This window comes from Tupaia chinensis, unplaced genomic scaffold (genome assembly GCF_000334495.1).
Source record: "Tupaia chinensis unplaced genomic scaffold, TupChi_1.0 Scaffold000627_1, whole genome shotgun sequence".
Lineage (NCBI taxonomy): Eukaryota > Metazoa > Chordata > Mammalia > Scandentia > Tupaiidae > Tupaia > Tupaia belangeri.
Window position 1 is genome coordinate 3,798,702 of NW_006160147.1, and position 16,498 is coordinate 3,815,199.

Consider the following 16,498-nt stretch of genomic DNA (forward strand, 5'->3'; position numbering starts at 1 on the left):
GCCTGGTCTGGTTTCCTCCCCATTGGCCGGAGGACATAGAGGAGAGGGGCAATAGAATGGAAAGGAAGAGATTGGAATTCTATTTCTGATTTTAGTTCTAATCCTCTCTGTGGTCTTGGACCAGTCATATCCCCTTTCTGCCCGTTTCCTTATCTGTGTGATGAACCAAATAGCCTCCTCCAAGAAGCCTTTCAGACAGAAAGTTATGATCAATAATTATAAATTATGCCTGGACTTGTGAATTGCGATGAATTGGGCCTGGTGTCCACAGAGCCCTGACAAGTCCCAAGGGATTAAAATAGCTCAGCTATGCTCACATGGGCGGTATACCAGGAAGCTCCTCTCCTAAATGGAAACAAATACCTATATTCAAAGCCAATATAACTTACCGTAGCTAAGGATATATTCTTTGATATAAGGGAGAAGAAAGTTGAGATTTCTAAACAAAACCATATTTTTCCTACAGAGGACAATATCATTGTTCATGATTCAGTTTACTTTTTAAAGGATGATATCACTTAACTTTATTTATTTATTTATTTATTTAAATTCAACCAGAGAGAGAGAGAGAGAGAGAGAGAGGGAAAGTGAGAAAGCAAGCCACCAGGTCCAGGACTCAAATTGTGATTGGTCATGTGGGACTCTAGCACTCTTAACCACCATGCCACCTGCCGGCCCCTGTAATTCAGTTTTATAAAAATAAACAAATTTACCTTTGCTATCATCCTGGAATTGTTATAATCACAGTTCGGTTTCACTGTTTCTTCTTGCTGCTTTCGTATTTCAAAAACTGGGTTCTATTACACAGAAGAAAATCGACACGGAATCAATAAGATCAAGACACATTGATTATTAAGCATATCTCCCAGGAGGTCAGCATTTTTACAAGAAAAATGTTAAATTACAGTCCCTGTAAAGTTGGCATTTAGCTCCTATTAGCACGTGTCAAAGGTAAGAAGAAAGGACTTATTAAGTAGTTACAGAATATGTAATTTACTCTTCACTTTGACCCAACTGGAATATACAACTCCTACCGGGAGTAAGGATGTTTTTAGATTAATTAGGAAACTGTTACAGAGACGTTTAATATCAGGTCTTCTAAAGTCATTATATGCTATCCCAGCCATGCGCTTAATCGTAGGTCTTTAATACACATGACCTGGTTATGCGGAGCCTTCCTGGAGCAGGATTGGGGTAGATCCTCGGAATTGTATTTTAGGCCTAGAAGGTATGTTAGGAGTGATGATAGAAATTGAGGAGTGGGGAGTAAAAATTCTATTAAAGTGTTGGCACAATGACATTGAAACAAAACGAAGAACTGAAAACAAAAATGAGACATGAAGCTTTCCTCCCCCTTCGTTGTCCTCCCCTGGGGTTTCCGTGTGTCCTGTGCTGGGGGAGCAGGGCTGAGGGGACTTGACACGAGTGTCAGCCTGCCTCGAGGCCAAAGAGACTGAGCGGGAAGGCTCAGGGATATCGGGGTGCCAGGTGGTTTGAGAGTTAGAGCAGGAGTGGTGGGGGCAGCATGATGGCTTTAGTGAGCCCTGCGGCCAGGGAAGAGGGCAGTGAGGGGACAGCCACATGGAAGTAGTGCTGTGTTCCATTGTCCTGGAGGTGGTGATGGGGGTCGTGCCGAGAAGGAGGTTCCTGGGGTTGATATTGGGAGACTGGTTATCCTGAGCAAATTCGAAAATGAGCTGAAGAGAGATAGACAAAGAGACTTCCGCAAGTTCATGCAAAATGTGTATTATGAAAAAACTGTGTAGATTTACAAAAATTTTTGCACCAAAATAAACTTATACTTTAATTCCATATTTTCATGAACTTTTAGAAGTCCCCTTATATTATGAATAATGGAATCACTGTCAGAGAAAGGGAGTGGTTAAGAACATGGAAGTCGTGGCCTATAGTTGGAGATCAGTAAGAACGCATGGTTTTAAATTTTATACATTCATATATGAAAATAGTTATGTACACACAGTGTGTGTACATAGATACAGATACAGATCTGTGCTCTCGCTCTGCCTATGGAAGGGTCTAGAAGCAATGACGCCCAGTCGGAAGAAGCTCACCAAAGGCCTAGATCTTGGTTTCAAAATCCTATCCTGCACTACAAGGAACCAACCAGGCCTCCTGGGGCAGGAAACGTACCAGGGAAGTATAAGCCATCTTTTTGTACCAGAAACTAAAAGAGTGCTCAAAGGAGGATGAGAACCCGTCCAAGGGACAGTGTCCATTTTTAAAAATAATTATTTAATTAAAAAAGACTTATTTATTTATTTAATTCCATTTGTTATTATTATTTTTTAATTTGACCAGAGAGAGACAGAAAGAGAGAAAGGGAAAGTGAGAGAGCAAGCCACTAGGTCCAGGACATGAACCATGGTAGGCCATGTGGGAGTCCGGAACCTTTAACCACCACGCCACCTGCTGGCCCCTATTTAATTTAATTTAATTTAATTTTTTTTTTTTAATTTTTCTATAGGGTACATGTACAGAGAGAGACAGAGAGAGAAAGAGGTGGGTGGGTGAGTGAGAAAGCAAGCTGCCAGGTCTGGGACTCGAACCACAGTTGGCCATGTGGGAATACAGTGCCTTAACCACCAAGCTACCTACTGGCCTTCACACTATCCATGTTGAAGGGGCTCTCAATGGCCAAATCTGGGACACCTCGAGCATTAAATAATAACCTCACTGGATACAACTCACTGAATGAAAAGGACTTTCTGTGAGGCTGGAAGGGGGGCTGAGGACTGAGGCAGTACTGAGTATCACATGGTGGCTTTGTAGGTAGTGTCCTTGGCAGGTGGGAAGAATTCTTGCTGGAGGGGCTTCATGTCTATAGTTTGCTCTCAACTTGTTCAGAAAGAGGCAGCGGTAGGGGTGCATGTATACCCAGCTAGGATAGCACAAGGTAATGACTAGGGAATCTTGAAGAAAGGATCTGGGAGTTCTTTGTACTATTTTTGACATTTTCTGAAAGTTTGAAACTATTTCAAAAAAATTTATTTATGTTTAAAGAGGTGGGGGGAGATTTGAATATAGGAATAAGGAGAGTACTAGCTGGTGGCATGGTGGTTAAGGCTGCTGGATCCCACATGACCACCCGCTCAGTTTGTGTCCTGGACCCAGCAGCTTGAAAAACACACTGAGTGTGTGCATGCCCAAAATCCTGAGAGGAGAATGGAGGAGAAGGGATTGTGATGTGGCCATCCCCCCAAAGGGTGCTTTCTCACTCTCTGTCTCTCTCCAGTGAAAATATGTGCCCTATACCAAATTAAAAATAAAAAAGAAAAAGAAAAAAAGATTAAAAAGGAGTCATAGGGGCCAGCAGGTGGCATGGTGACTAAGGTGCTGGACTCCTACATGGCCAGCTGTGGTTCAAGTCCTGGACGTGGTGGCTTGCTTTCTCACTTTCCCTGTCTGTTTTTGTCTCTCCCTAGTGAATTAAAAAAAGAATAATAACAATGATAAATAAAATTAAATAAATAATTCCTAATTTTATCAAAAGAAATCATAAATACAGGGAGGGCACATGTGACTTTTTAAAAACTCATTCTGCCTCATTCAACACACAGCATTTACAGAAAGCAATCTTTAACTGAACGGTAGACATCTAACTATATAAATGTATTGGTAGATACTTTGATAGATCATACCCCGTGGCAGCTAGGAGTTCAATAATAAAGATTCTTTTCCACTATATTGTTTTTCACTAAATATATTGCTTTGTATTACAGATAATTAAATATCATGCTTTTCAGGGACCAGTGGGTGGTGTGGTGGTGGCTAAGGTGCTGGACACTTCCACATGGCCGACCACAGTTCACGTCCTGGACCTGGTGGCTTGCTTTCTCACTTTCTCTATCTCTCATCAAATTAAAATAAATGAATGAACAAATAAAATTAAATAAATAAATCTTTAAAAAATATATCATGCTTTTCATAAAGCAATAATATTAATGATAATAATAGTTTTTATTTGTTCTTAAATAGATCTTAGTATGTGCTATTACTACTCTACATAGTTTCCAGACTGGGACTTCACAGTACTCTAGGAGGTGAGGAGACTAAGACAGACAGAGGTCAAAGGTCTTGTCCAGATTGGCAACAATGTTGGGATTGGAACCCCTGTAAGCTGGCTTTAGAGTCCCTGTTTTCGATAAGCACATTGTTCGTTTCCAGAGCTCATTTTTTTTTTTTTTGGAGAGATTTTCGCTATAGGGCGCGTGCGCTCACCAGACAGTCAGAGAGAGACATAGAGACAGAAAGCGAGAAATCACCCCTCAGGGGAGATGGTCACACCGCAATCCCCTCTCCTCCATTCTCCTCTCGGGATCCCGGGTGCGCACGCACACGCGCCAAGCATGAGTTTTAAGCCACTGGGTCCGGGACGCGAACCGCAGTCGACTATGTGGGAGTCCAATGACATAGCCATTACGCTAACTGCTGGTTCCCTCCAGAGCTAATTTTTAAGTTTCTGCAGGACAGGAAATTGGTCTCTTTCTGCGTCTGTTTTCTTCCTCGAGAAGGTCAATCACCATGTCCTATATCCAGTGAATAGGAGTTGGGTTCCAGGTTGAGACCTAGGGCTGGAAGCTCTATTGCCACCATTTTCAGGAGGGTCATCCTTTCACTATGACATTAAGTGTTGTCACTCAAGAAAATACATCCAGGCGTGTCTAAGAGAAAAACTAATGGGCCAAATAGGAATTCAGAGAGCAATCATCAACGTCAATACAGGACAAAGCGTTCCTTCAGTGCAGCCGATGGGACGAGTAACTGCCCTCTCACCGCCTGACCATGTGCCTGGCACTGAGTCAAATGAAGAGGAGTCAGTCATCGGCTTTTACTTTCAACATTTTGCAACCTACAGCAAAGCTCTGGGGTGGAGGCTGATCAAGAAAGCGGGTTGCTAGGCCCAGACCCCTATTTTGAGAAATTCAGAGCGGAGTGGGTAGGGTAGTCAGCAAGATGGGCTCCCCGCGGGGACACAGACTGGCTGTAATTCTGAAAGAAAGGGCATGTCATGCTTGGAGAGAATAAGGGAACACCGAAAAGGGTCCAGGAGGGGTTAGGAGCACCCAGGGGCGGCTGCCCTGTGCACCCTGGAGGCAGTCGCCCTCAGGATGGAGTGTGCAGTTGCAACACTTAAACCCTGAGAGTGACTCCAGACCCAGGGTGACCGTTAGCCCCCGGTGCCCAGGACATGCTCAGTTTGTGCCTGTGTTCTGGCATCCCTTCTGGTTACGTCCCCTTTCGTTCTCAACAGCAAGCGCTCTGGTTGGGATGACAAGTTATGTAGTCACTTTACTCCAGACCTCACCTTAGGCTGACCAGTCTGCCTTCCTACCAGCTCCAAATCCCGTCCCCCACCTTGGTGAAAGAAGCTTAGAGTCTGAGTTACACACATTGACTTAACTCCCCACTCCCTCATTTGAAGGATAAGCTATGTCTAGCTACTTTCTAATTTACAAACAAATAAATAAATAAATAAAAAGTGACCTGATTTTCTGAGTGGTCTTAATGACCAAACCCAATTGATTGCATTTACGATCTGATAAAACACACACATAAAGCCTTCAATGGAATCCAGACATTGACATAGTCCAAATCTCAAAGTGCCTTGAATTCCTCTAGAAACCTACTAAAATGAGAAAAAATATGGTGTTTTAAAGAAACGCAAATACTACCTTTCTTGGCACTTAGTGGACTGTTAGGTACAGAACACTGCTCTTAAGTAATTAAAGTCTATAGTGTTAGACAAATGTCTCAATAAACACACTTTCTCCCACCTTTTACATGGACATTTAAATGCTTATTTACATTCACTTTTAAATTTAAAATTGAACAGATGTCTTGAGGCCCTTCTGAGAATCAAAAACCCCTCAGATCAAAAGATTTTACGCCATCATAACCTTTCTATTTAATTCTATTGCCAATTCAAAATATTGATGTGGTTTTATTTCAGGCTTACAGAAAGCAAAGACTGAAGGACATTGGTCCCACCTGATGCATTTTAAATACTCAGGCTGCTTTTTCTACTGTAAATGTCTTTGCGAGAACTATACAAAAGGGTTTTCTGTAGAATTCAGGTTTACTGAATGGAAAGGATTCCTTTAATAAACCTATGAAGATTTTTAAAAATCTTTTTTTAAAAATTTGATATGACATCAAAATTGCTTCATCAAATTTGAATTATGTTTAGCTGGACAGCTAAGCTACAATGCATTGCAGCAATGGTTACTTGAGGTTTCCTTGTCATTTATTTAAACTCAGCAAGGAATTTAAATACTAGACCATATTTGCAAACCTACGTGTCATTGGCACTGTTTTGTAAATTTGGTTAGGCAAGCTTTGAACTCCTACTAGGTACAAGACCCTGTGACAGCTAGTGAGCAGGGATAAAATGTCATTTTAAAGGAATTCATAAGAATGGCCTTTGAGGTCCTTAAAAGATCACAGAATTTCACAGGAAGAAAAATGAGGGTGGAGAGTAGGAAAAATGAAAAGCTAATCAGGCATAAAGAACAGTTGGGACAGACTGGGACCTGTCCATGGTCCCCCGGACCCCCATCCCTGTCCCACACAGTAGCAGATTCTCATGCAAGCGTGGACCCTATTGATTCATTACATATTGCCATATGATAGCAGAAGAAATGGGGTCCACAGCAGATGCGGTGTGTTTGGGTCATCTCAAGACCAAAGTGTCCCCCATCCATAGAGGAATTATCTTTAACCAAGTCGGTTCCTGGTGCCAGAAACACTGGGGACCACTGCTCTATGGAGTTTAGGTCTGTTCGTCAATTTCCTCAAGTCACACACGTGTAAGTGGAAGACAGGGACCCCAAACCAGCTAGGCCCCACCCTGACACCTGTTACCCTTCACGTACTTGGCCTCATACTGCAAATTGGTGGCGTGGAGAGGGAGAGAATGGGAATTCACATTGTTCTGTGTTCATGTTGAGCCTACAGCCAAGCATAGTGGTGTGCAAGAGGACTTCAAAAATTTGTGGGAAATGGAGTTAAAGTACAAGTTTAGGGGCTAGCAGGTGGCTCGGTGGTTGAGGCACTGGACTCCCACATGGCCAACCAAGGTTCAAGTCCAGGACCTGGAGGCTTGTTTTCTTTCTCTCTCTCTGTGTCTCTCTCTGGTAAGTACATGTGTCCTATGACAAAATTTTAAAAACAATAAAAAATAAAATTAAATAAGTAATTCTTTTCTTAAATACAAGTTTATTTTGGTGCAAAAAAAATGCATGTGTGTCTCTTTAATAAAAAGTAGACTGGGTGTAGAGAGAAGCGGACAGAGTGACAGATGAAGAGGAGCAAGGTGGTGGCTCTTTCAAGGACGAGCAGAAGCCACCCTGTTACTCCAAATCCTCCCCTAGAACATGGGAATCATTTCAGAACACAGAAACCTGCATTAAAACGACCCTCCTTTCCCTAGGAGTTCACCGCCATACCCAACTGCACCGACTTGCCGTGTCTTTGCTTAATACATAGGAAAGTGCTATTGCCTATTTTTAATATATGTGTAAACGTAGTCACACAGTAGAATTGTACATACTTTTTTGGGTTCCTTGCTTTTTTTGGTTGAGAATGTGATATTTCCTTTCAAAATGATATTAAGCTCTGGATCATGGGAAACAAAAGGAGAACAGGCCATGAGGACATATGAGCTGGCAGAGGGGGTAACCACCGTCACGGGGCTGGATTCTCTCAGCACAGGGCTTTCTTGTCAGGGGGAGAAAATTCGCGTTGCCCTTCTGAGGAAAGAGCAGTTCTGATCTGCAGTGGCCTTTGCTAAATCCGCTCAGGCCTTCCCCAGGGAATGCAGGCAGGCATCCTATTGGTAGCCCTCCCAGAGAGTCTGGGAGCTGGCTGCTCAGCTGGGCAGCTGTTCCACTCTCCACATTGCATTGTTCTTTTGACCAGCCCTAAGCCCCAAGCCCTGTGCATCTCTGAATGTCAAGATGGAGCAGGAGGGTTTTCTCCCTCTGTCTCCAAAAGAGCACCCAGGGAAGGGAAAGCCAGACCCGTGCTCGAAGGTTTGAAATCAGGGAGACTGCCAGGGGCAGAAAGGGCTGTTTCAAGGGTTAAATGGGATCATGCACATTAAGCCCTTGTAGAAGCATTTTGATCAACCTGGGTACACACAGCACAACTTTTAGCCGAGCGGTTTTTAAATGAACTCTTCAAGTACAAAATATGTGGGTGTGGGCCGGTAGGTGGCCTAGAGGTTAAGGCACTGGATCCCACGTGGCCATCTCTGTGGTTTGAGTTTTAATCTGATGGCTTTTGAAAATCATGCTGGGTGCATGTGCGTGTGTGCCCAAAATGCTGAGACTGGAGGAGAAGGGACTGTGGCATGGCCATCTTCCCTGGGGGGTTATTTCTCATTTTCTCTCTCTCTGTGTTTGTCAAACGTATGCCCCTTATAACAAAAACTAAAAAAAAAAAAAGTGTGGGAAGTTCAAAACTATGTGAGATAATTAAAACTTTGTCTACCCAATGCCAAGACAATGAGTGAAAATGAGAAAAAATCAAACGTACTGAGAGTTTGGATGACCTACTGCTCAGCCTAGAGCTGCCCACACTCCGCGGCCCAACGCCAGGATGAGGTCTGTCTGTGACACTCCGGGCTGAATATCCACGGCCACCTCCCCAATCAGTTCCCTTCCCACTCCTCCATTCTAGTAGCAATAGGGCCTGTGAGATTCCCCCAGTGAGCAAATTCTAATGTCTGTCTGGTTCAGCCCTGACCTAGAGAATTGGGTTTTCTCTCTGTAGCAATCATTGGTCATTGATATAGAAATGCATTATGAAGGCAGGGTCGAGTCAGAACTGCCACCTCTCACCAGGTGGCCTATAGCTGGCTAGCACTAGGGGACACAGTCTCAAGCAACAGCAAAGCTTACAAACAGAGGCACCAATCAGTTTTCTCCTAGCACTGGCATAAATGTGTCCCTGCAGGTGGTGGCCTGCTGGGAACCAGGGTGGCTTGGCTTGAGACCACACAGCTTGGCTTTGCAGCTCTGACCTTCAGTCCTGGACAGCTGGAAGTCATTTGGGGGACAGTCACTTGACCTGAGGCACCCACACTAACTGTCCTGGTCAGGGGTCAGTGGGGTCCATCCCCAAAGCTTGCCATCCCTTTCAAGCAAAGCCAGCTCTGCCAAGCCCTCAGGGAAATCCTCAGCACTCGTTCCACTCCAAGCCAGGATTATGGGGCACTTTCAGAGGGCCCTGGGCCCTTGGGTTTGTTGTTGAATGACTGATTTGCACTCTATTAAATTGTCCTTTCTTGTAAATCAAACCCAGTCAAAAAGTAATGTGTTCATTCTCTCAACAGAAATGATGAGAAAAGTGTAGGGTAGAGGGTGGAAAGAGCACTGTCTTGGGAGCTAGATTGGGTTCAAATCTCAGTGCTGCCACTTTCATTCAACAAACACGCACTACGTTCCTACTATGCGCTTGGTCCCATTCTAGGAGCTGGCCATTGAGTGACGATGAGGACTGACGGCCCAGCTCTTCATGAGACATTGTGATGTACACTTAGCTTTGGGGGCCACTTCCTAGCTAATGATGCTGGGCCAGTCACCTGCCTCTGAGTTCCCACTAAGTGTTTCAAGGGTTAAAGGGGATAATGCCCATCAAGCCTGCACTGCCTCGGAGGTCTTCCACAAATGGTGGTTTCCTATTATTTTGCTATGACCCATAGAGAACCCCCTAATAAATATTGGTTGAATGAAAAATAGGACTCTCCGAGGTCACCCCTTAAGAGCCCTGAAGCCAGAAACCGCTGCGAGAGGATGGAGCACCTGGGCTGAGGCCACTGCCAGCAGCCCAGGGGTCAGCATGGTGTCACAGAGGCCGCTGCCCTCCGTTCTCTCAGCCAACACAGACTGCTGCTGTCAGCTCCCATGTAGATCAGGAGGGGCTCAGGGAAGTGCAGCCTGGTCCGTCTCTCTTAATAGGCACAGAAGCTTTTAATCCAAAGGAAATAATGGTCAGATTTATTGACGGAGACAAAGCAGAGGCTGAAACCTCAAAGGAGGCCTGGAATTTATCTGTAGGGACTTCTTGTTTTAAGGAATCAATACAGATTTGTTTCTGGTTAGTAAAAGGATCTGTAAATTGGCTGTCCTCCCCCCACCCCACTTTCCACCAATGGAGTCACTGGTGTCAATATGGACGTGGAGCCAGAGATTCCTTTTGCAGCCCAGGGGCCTATTTTCCAAGCTCTGTGTGCAAACAAGCCACTTGACCACTTCACAGGTCAACCTGTACACCAGTTAAAGCTCCATAAATCATGCCCGACAAGGTACTAAGTGCAAAGTTGCTGTCTAGCCTTATCGTTTATGGGGGAACCTTTACCATCATCACTGCCCTGCGGTCCATCCGGCTCTCTGGGTCCATTCATCACGGGTGGTGCACAGGGAGGCGAGACCAACAATTGCACTAACTTTTTTTCATACACTTTTCTGGTGGAAGCTGAGGAAGAAGGTGAAGAAGAAATGAACTTGTTTTATTTTTCAATGTGACTTTACCAGGCTTAAGGTATTTCATAACTGGGAGATTTAGTCTTGTCCCTTCCATTATTGTTTAACTATGACAACACTTTATTAATGAGAGAGAGAGAGATTTCCAACAGGGCCTCACCACGTTGCAAGCTCCCACCCCAGCCTCCCAGTTGGCCAGGACCACAAGCTGCCCCAGTGCAGCCAGCCTTTTTATGTTGGGTCAGGAACTGAACTCAGGCCTCCCATGCAGCCTTGACCACCACAAGTGGCGTCTTCCACTTGTGCCACTGTGACTGGGTCCACAGTTATTTTTTTTTCTTTTTGCTAGAGGTCACATACACTCGCAAGAGAGAGACAGAGAAATGAGGGTGGAGGAGAGAAAAAAAAGCAGCTCCCCATGCGGAATAGTCATGCTGCAATCTCTTCTCCTTCTCACTCTCCTTTTGAAATTGTGGACATGCATGCACATGTGCCCAGCATGTTTCTGTAGCTGCTGGATCCAGGACTTCGACCACACAGTCGGTTCAATATGGACGTGGAGCCAGAGATTCCTTTTGCAGCCCAGGGGCCTATTTTCCAAGCTCTGTGTGCAAACAAGCCACTTGACCACTTCACAGGTCAACCTGTACACCAGTTAAAGCTCCATAAATCATGCCCGACAAGGTACTAAGTGCAAAGTTGCTGTCTAGCCTTATCGTTTATGGGGGAACCTTTACCATCATCACTGCCCTGCGGTCCATCCGGCTCTCTGGGTCCATTCATCACGGGTGGTGCACAGGGAGGCGAGACCAACAATTGCACTAACTTTTTTTCATACACTTTTCTGGTGCAAGCTGAGGAAGAAGGTGAAGAAGAAATGAACTTGTTTTATTTTTCAATGTGACTTTACCAGGCTTAAGGTATTTCATAACTGGGAGATTTAGTCTTGTCCCTTCCATTATTGTTTAACTATGACAACACTTTATTAATGAGAGAGAGAGAGATTTCCAACAGGGCCTCACCACGTTGCAAGCTCCCACCCCAGCCTCCCAGTTGGCCAGGACCACAAGCTGCCCCAGTGCAGCCAGCCTTTTTATGTTGGGTCAGGAACTGAACTCAGGCCTCCCATGCAGCCTTGACCACCACAAGTGGCGTCTTCCACTTGTGCCACTGTGACTGGGTCCACAGTTATTTTTTTTTCTTTTTGCTAGAGGTCACATACACTCGCAAGAGAGAGACAGAGAAATGAGGGTGGAGGAGAGAAAAAAAAGCAGCTCCCCATGCGGAATAGTCATGCTGCAATCTCTTCTCCTTCTCACTCTCCTTTTGAAATTGTGGACATGCATGCACATGTGCCCAGCATGTTTCTGTAGCTGCTGGATCCAGGACTTCGACCACACAGTCGGTTATGTGGACTCTGGCTGCCTAAACCACCAGGCCGTGAAGCTGGCCTTAATGATGGCTTTTAAATGGGGCAGACCACCACAGCTACCCAACTCAGCCTTCCCTCCATTAACACTTAGGGATGTCATTCGCTGCATGCATCTGAAAACAGGGCACACAGGTTGTGCACAAATACTCGAATAGTTTATTCAGTGCACATGCTAACAACAACACAGCATAAAAATAGGGTCATATAATAACAAGTAACTGACCTCTCCCTGCTGAGGAAAACCAGTCTCTTTTCTTGAGCTCTGTACTTACTAATCTGTAGTAGGTAGGATCTGGGTGTACTGCTCTCTTCATGATTTCCTGTTCCATTTTCCCTTTTCTATTTTAATAGTTTTTATTGCATATGTTCCTTCTTCTGTAAATTGTGTTACATCTGTGGAAGTCATGGGACCAGCCAGTGATGTGGTTAAAGCACTGGATCCTGCCTGGCTAACTGTGTAGCTCGAGTCCCGGATCTGGTTGAAAAACGCACTAGGCGTATATGCGCGCATGCTCAAAATCCCAAGAATGGAGGAAAAGGATTGTGGTGTGGCCTCCTCCCTGGAGAATGCTTTCTCACTTTCTCTCTCTCTCTCTCTGGAGAGTATATGTGCCCTATAGCAAATTTAAAAATAACAATAATACTAGGGACCAGCAGATGGTGTAATAGTTATGTCACTGGACTTCCATGTAGTTGACTGTGGTTTGAGCCCCAGACCCAGTGGCTTAAAACTCACTCCAGTGTGTGTGTGTGTGTGCCCAAAATCCTGAGAGAATGTAGAAAGGATTACAGGGTGGCTATCCCTTTAGGGGAGTGATTTTTTGCTTTCTGTCTCTCTCTGTCTCTCCAGCAAGCGCACCTGCCTTATAGCAAAAATCTTTCTGAAAAATTAAAATTAAAATAATAATAATAAATTTAAAAACAATCTGTGTCACCAGCAGGTGGCATCGTGGTAAAGGCACTGGACTCCCACATGGCCGACCACAGTTTGAGTCCCGCACCTGGTGACTTGAGAATCATGCCAGTCATGTGTACATGTGTGCCCAAAATCTCTGGAGGAAAATGGAAGAAAAGGGATTGTGGCATGGCCATCCCTCCTGGAGGGTGATTTCTCACTTTCCCTCTCTCTGTCTCAGATGAACGCATGCTCCCTATGGCGAAAATAAATAAATAAATAAATCCGCGGAGGCTGTTAGTGAATAACAATGACTAGTCTCGAATGTTTGCTAAATACATACGTAGTATTGGGCCAGGTGAGAATCCGAGCTTCTCAAGCTGTTTCTGCAGCTCATAGTCACTTAGACACTGCACGTCCACCATAGTGACAGAGGTTTGGCCTCTTTGCTGAGAGTGGAATCCTGGAAATAGTGACACATGATATTCATTAAGACAGCCTTCCAAATAAGCACTACACCTTTCCCCATCCACGAAAGTGTTTCCACCCCGATTTCCCTCTCCTCAGAGGTGCATAGGCAGTAGAGCAAAAACCTCCATTTTCTGTTTTTTTTCTGCCATAAATTTCTGCTGGCATTAGTTGCCTCAAAGCAAACTTTTGGATGAGTGTCACTTTCCCCAATATCCTAGGGGTTCAAATATTTCTAACTTTTCTGCTCCACTACTGTAAGGAAAAAATATCTGGACAAAATGAACAAATATTTCTATTACTGCTCAGGAGCTCTGAGTAAAGCTCCAACTCTGAGATGATAAGAAGTTAATTAAATATGAAAGAGCTGAGAGAGATGGCTGAGTGAGTTAAATAAAAGTTATTTATCCCTGCCCTCCTTTTGATGAGAGTACAGAGAGTACCGAGCAGTTAGTGCAAACAGTAGTCGTTTTCACACTTGTAATTTAACTCTGAGCGTAACGAGATGGTAGTTTTTAATTAACTGCCAGCAGACTTTGTAATTGCTGAATTGGCATTTGGAAAAAAAAAAAAAAAGTCAGCAATTCATTCCCTGGCACCCAAATTGATTCATATAGATTTATGCAAGTCTTGATAGGGCTTTCCAAATCTGCATGGCCTCGAGTTTAATCCATTTTATTCATCTGACCCTGCGATCCCCTAAAACTGACCCCTCTACTTCCTTAACAAAATCTTGAAAAAGACAATCCCATTTGTCAAACTTTGAACAGAGATTTTTGATTTAGAAGTTTATGTTTTGTACCTTATTTCTATCACGTTTCAAGGCTTTTTAATATCACAGTGAAAACAGACACAAGGTAATTACTCAGCATAGGAGGATCTAGACCAATTTTAAGTAATGACTTTGCTTTTATTGATGATCAATCAATGTCTAATTAGGAAGAACATTGTATACAAACTAGAAAAGTCATGAATCGTTATGGATAGAAGGGCTGGCCAGGGATGGCCGGCTGCTGGCTGGTATTTCTTCTCTTTAAAACTCTGCTTTGGGCATTGGATTCTCACATGACCAACAGCAATCCTGGATCTGGCAGCTTGAAAATCACACCAGGCACATGTACATGTGTGCCCAAAACCCTGAGAGGAGATTGGAGCAGACAGGCTGGCAATATGGCCATCCCCCTGGGGGGCGATCTCTCACTTTCCTTCTCTCTGTCTCTGGAGAGCATACTACCCTTTGACAGGAACCTAGACCATGCCACAACCTCACACGTAGTAGGGACTTAGTAAATGTTCGTGTCTTCCTTTTCTACATGTTTGGGAGGCTGAATTAACACTTTTGGGCCACTGGGGAACAACCTAACACTAGGAAGAAAAAGGACAAAACACCTTTTTATTTTTTTTTTTTAAACTGGAAGCTAGCTTAGGCAGATCCTGTGACATTTGTTCTTGAGAACAGCTGTCTGTTGTTTCACCAGCTTCCCAAAAATAACCTCTGAGAGAGCCCTCATCAATTTCAAGTGACACTAGACAATTGCCTAGAGGGAACACACATATGGAAGAGAAATATTCAAATGGAATCCAACTGGATGATTAATCCACTTACCCCTTTACATGGTTGTCTAAAGTCTATACAATTGGGTTGGATACTAAAGCTGGGTGAGTTTCACCCTAGGGTATCCACTAGCAACCAATCCCTTTTTGCCTGTTAGATATTATGGTAATCATAATACTGACAGTGTGACATCAGTAACCCCATAGCAACAGACTGATGGGAAAACCAGATGATTAATCCAACTTAAATTCAAGCAGGAGGCACTGGTTGGCTTCATAGGCAGGCTGCCATGATAACACGTCAAGAGATGTAGAGGAGCCATCCTTAGGCACAGGAAGTAAGGAGATGCCACCCAACCAAACAGTGCCAAGAAACTGGTAAGAAAAAGAAATCAAACTTGGCCACCCATCAAAAGACCCACAATAGTAAGTGGCTCATTTGACCATATACCCTAGGGAAAATAGAAAAGTAGAAGCTTATATTCTTTTGTTAAGGATTGCTAATTTTTTTTTTCATTTGCTAAAGGGTACATGCACTTATCAGAGAGAGGCAGACACAGAGATAAAAAATACCCCTCCCCGCAGAAAAAGAGTGCAGCAATCCCTTCTCCTCCACTTCTCTAGCCTGTCGGGATTTGGGGTACTCACGCATACGTGCCTGGTGTGTTTCAAGCTGCCAGGACCAATATTCAAACCACGTAGTTGACCATATGGGATCCAGCTTCCTTAACCACTAGGCCATGGAGCCTGACCAAGGATTGTTCATTTTAAAAAATATAAGAGTCAGGACCAGAAGGTGGCACCAAGGTGAAGGCAGCTGGATTCCACATGGCCAGTAGATGGTTCGAGTCCCAGACATAAAGGCTTGAAAAACAGGCCAGGAGCAAGTGCATGTATGCCAGAAATCAGGAGGAGGAGAAGGGACTGTGGTGTGGCCATCTCCCCTGAAGGGTGATTTCTCATCTTCCCTCTCTGTCTGTGGAGAGCGCACATACCCTGTAACAAGCTAAAATACATACATAAATAAAATTTTTGAAAAATAAGAGTCAGGATGGAATGCAGATAAATAACACTATATTGGCAAAGTGAGATGACTTTGGTCTTTTCAGAGCACTTCCATAGCGCCTCATTTTATCCTCTGGACATTCCTGGAAACTAGCTGAGGCAGATATTATTATCTACACTGCAGAACGCTAGATGTTATTGCTTTATTTTGTTTTAGAAAAAAAGATCTCTCCACCTATTACCTTGAGTCTTTCAAGAAAGACTGCTTTGATTTTAAAAACATTTATGCCAGACAAAATGAAACTGAGAAAGCACAGGGCATAGGAAGGAGTCGTCAGAAAGGGGCTAGGGGAGGGTGGCGCCAGCCTGCCTCTAGTTAAATCCCAGCCTCCTCATTTACTAGCTGGGTGGATTCAGATCAGGTAAGTTACTAACCTCACTGTGTCATCCTCAGGCTTGCCGTGAGGATTCAGTGCGTTGTAAAACACATAAAGAATTCTCCACTTAGTAAGCACTATATGAATGGCTCCATTATTCTCATTATTCCTACGCCCTATCCTCAGAAAATTTCCACATCCAATCTCTTCTTCAGGAGGCTCCGTTTCATTTGCACTCACCCACGGGTATCTATGAGTTCAG

At 44.1% G+C, this 16,498-nt stretch overlaps 1 protein-coding gene across 2 annotated transcripts in view; it reads right to left on the reverse strand.

Annotated features, from left to right (window-relative positions):
* LEMD1 (LEM domain containing 1) overlaps positions 1-14,984 on the reverse strand; it is a 28,909-nt gene extending 13,925 nt beyond the window's left edge. For both annotated transcript variants that reach the window (XM_014591864.2, XM_014591863.2), the window contains exons 1-5: positions 14,907-14,984; positions 13,176-13,295; positions 10,381-10,497; positions 7,571-7,635; positions 714-797 (exon numbers count right to left, since the gene is read on the reverse strand). In XM_014591864.2, the coding sequence (XP_014447350.1) occupies positions 714-797; positions 7,571-7,635; positions 10,381-10,497; positions 13,176-13,257 (348 nt within the window). In that variant the 5' untranslated portion in view covers positions 13,258-13,295; positions 14,907-14,984. The remainder of the gene's footprint in view (positions 1-713; positions 798-7,570; positions 7,636-10,380; positions 10,498-13,175; positions 13,296-14,906) is intronic.
* Between the last annotated feature and the right edge of the window lie 1,514 nt (positions 14,985-16,498).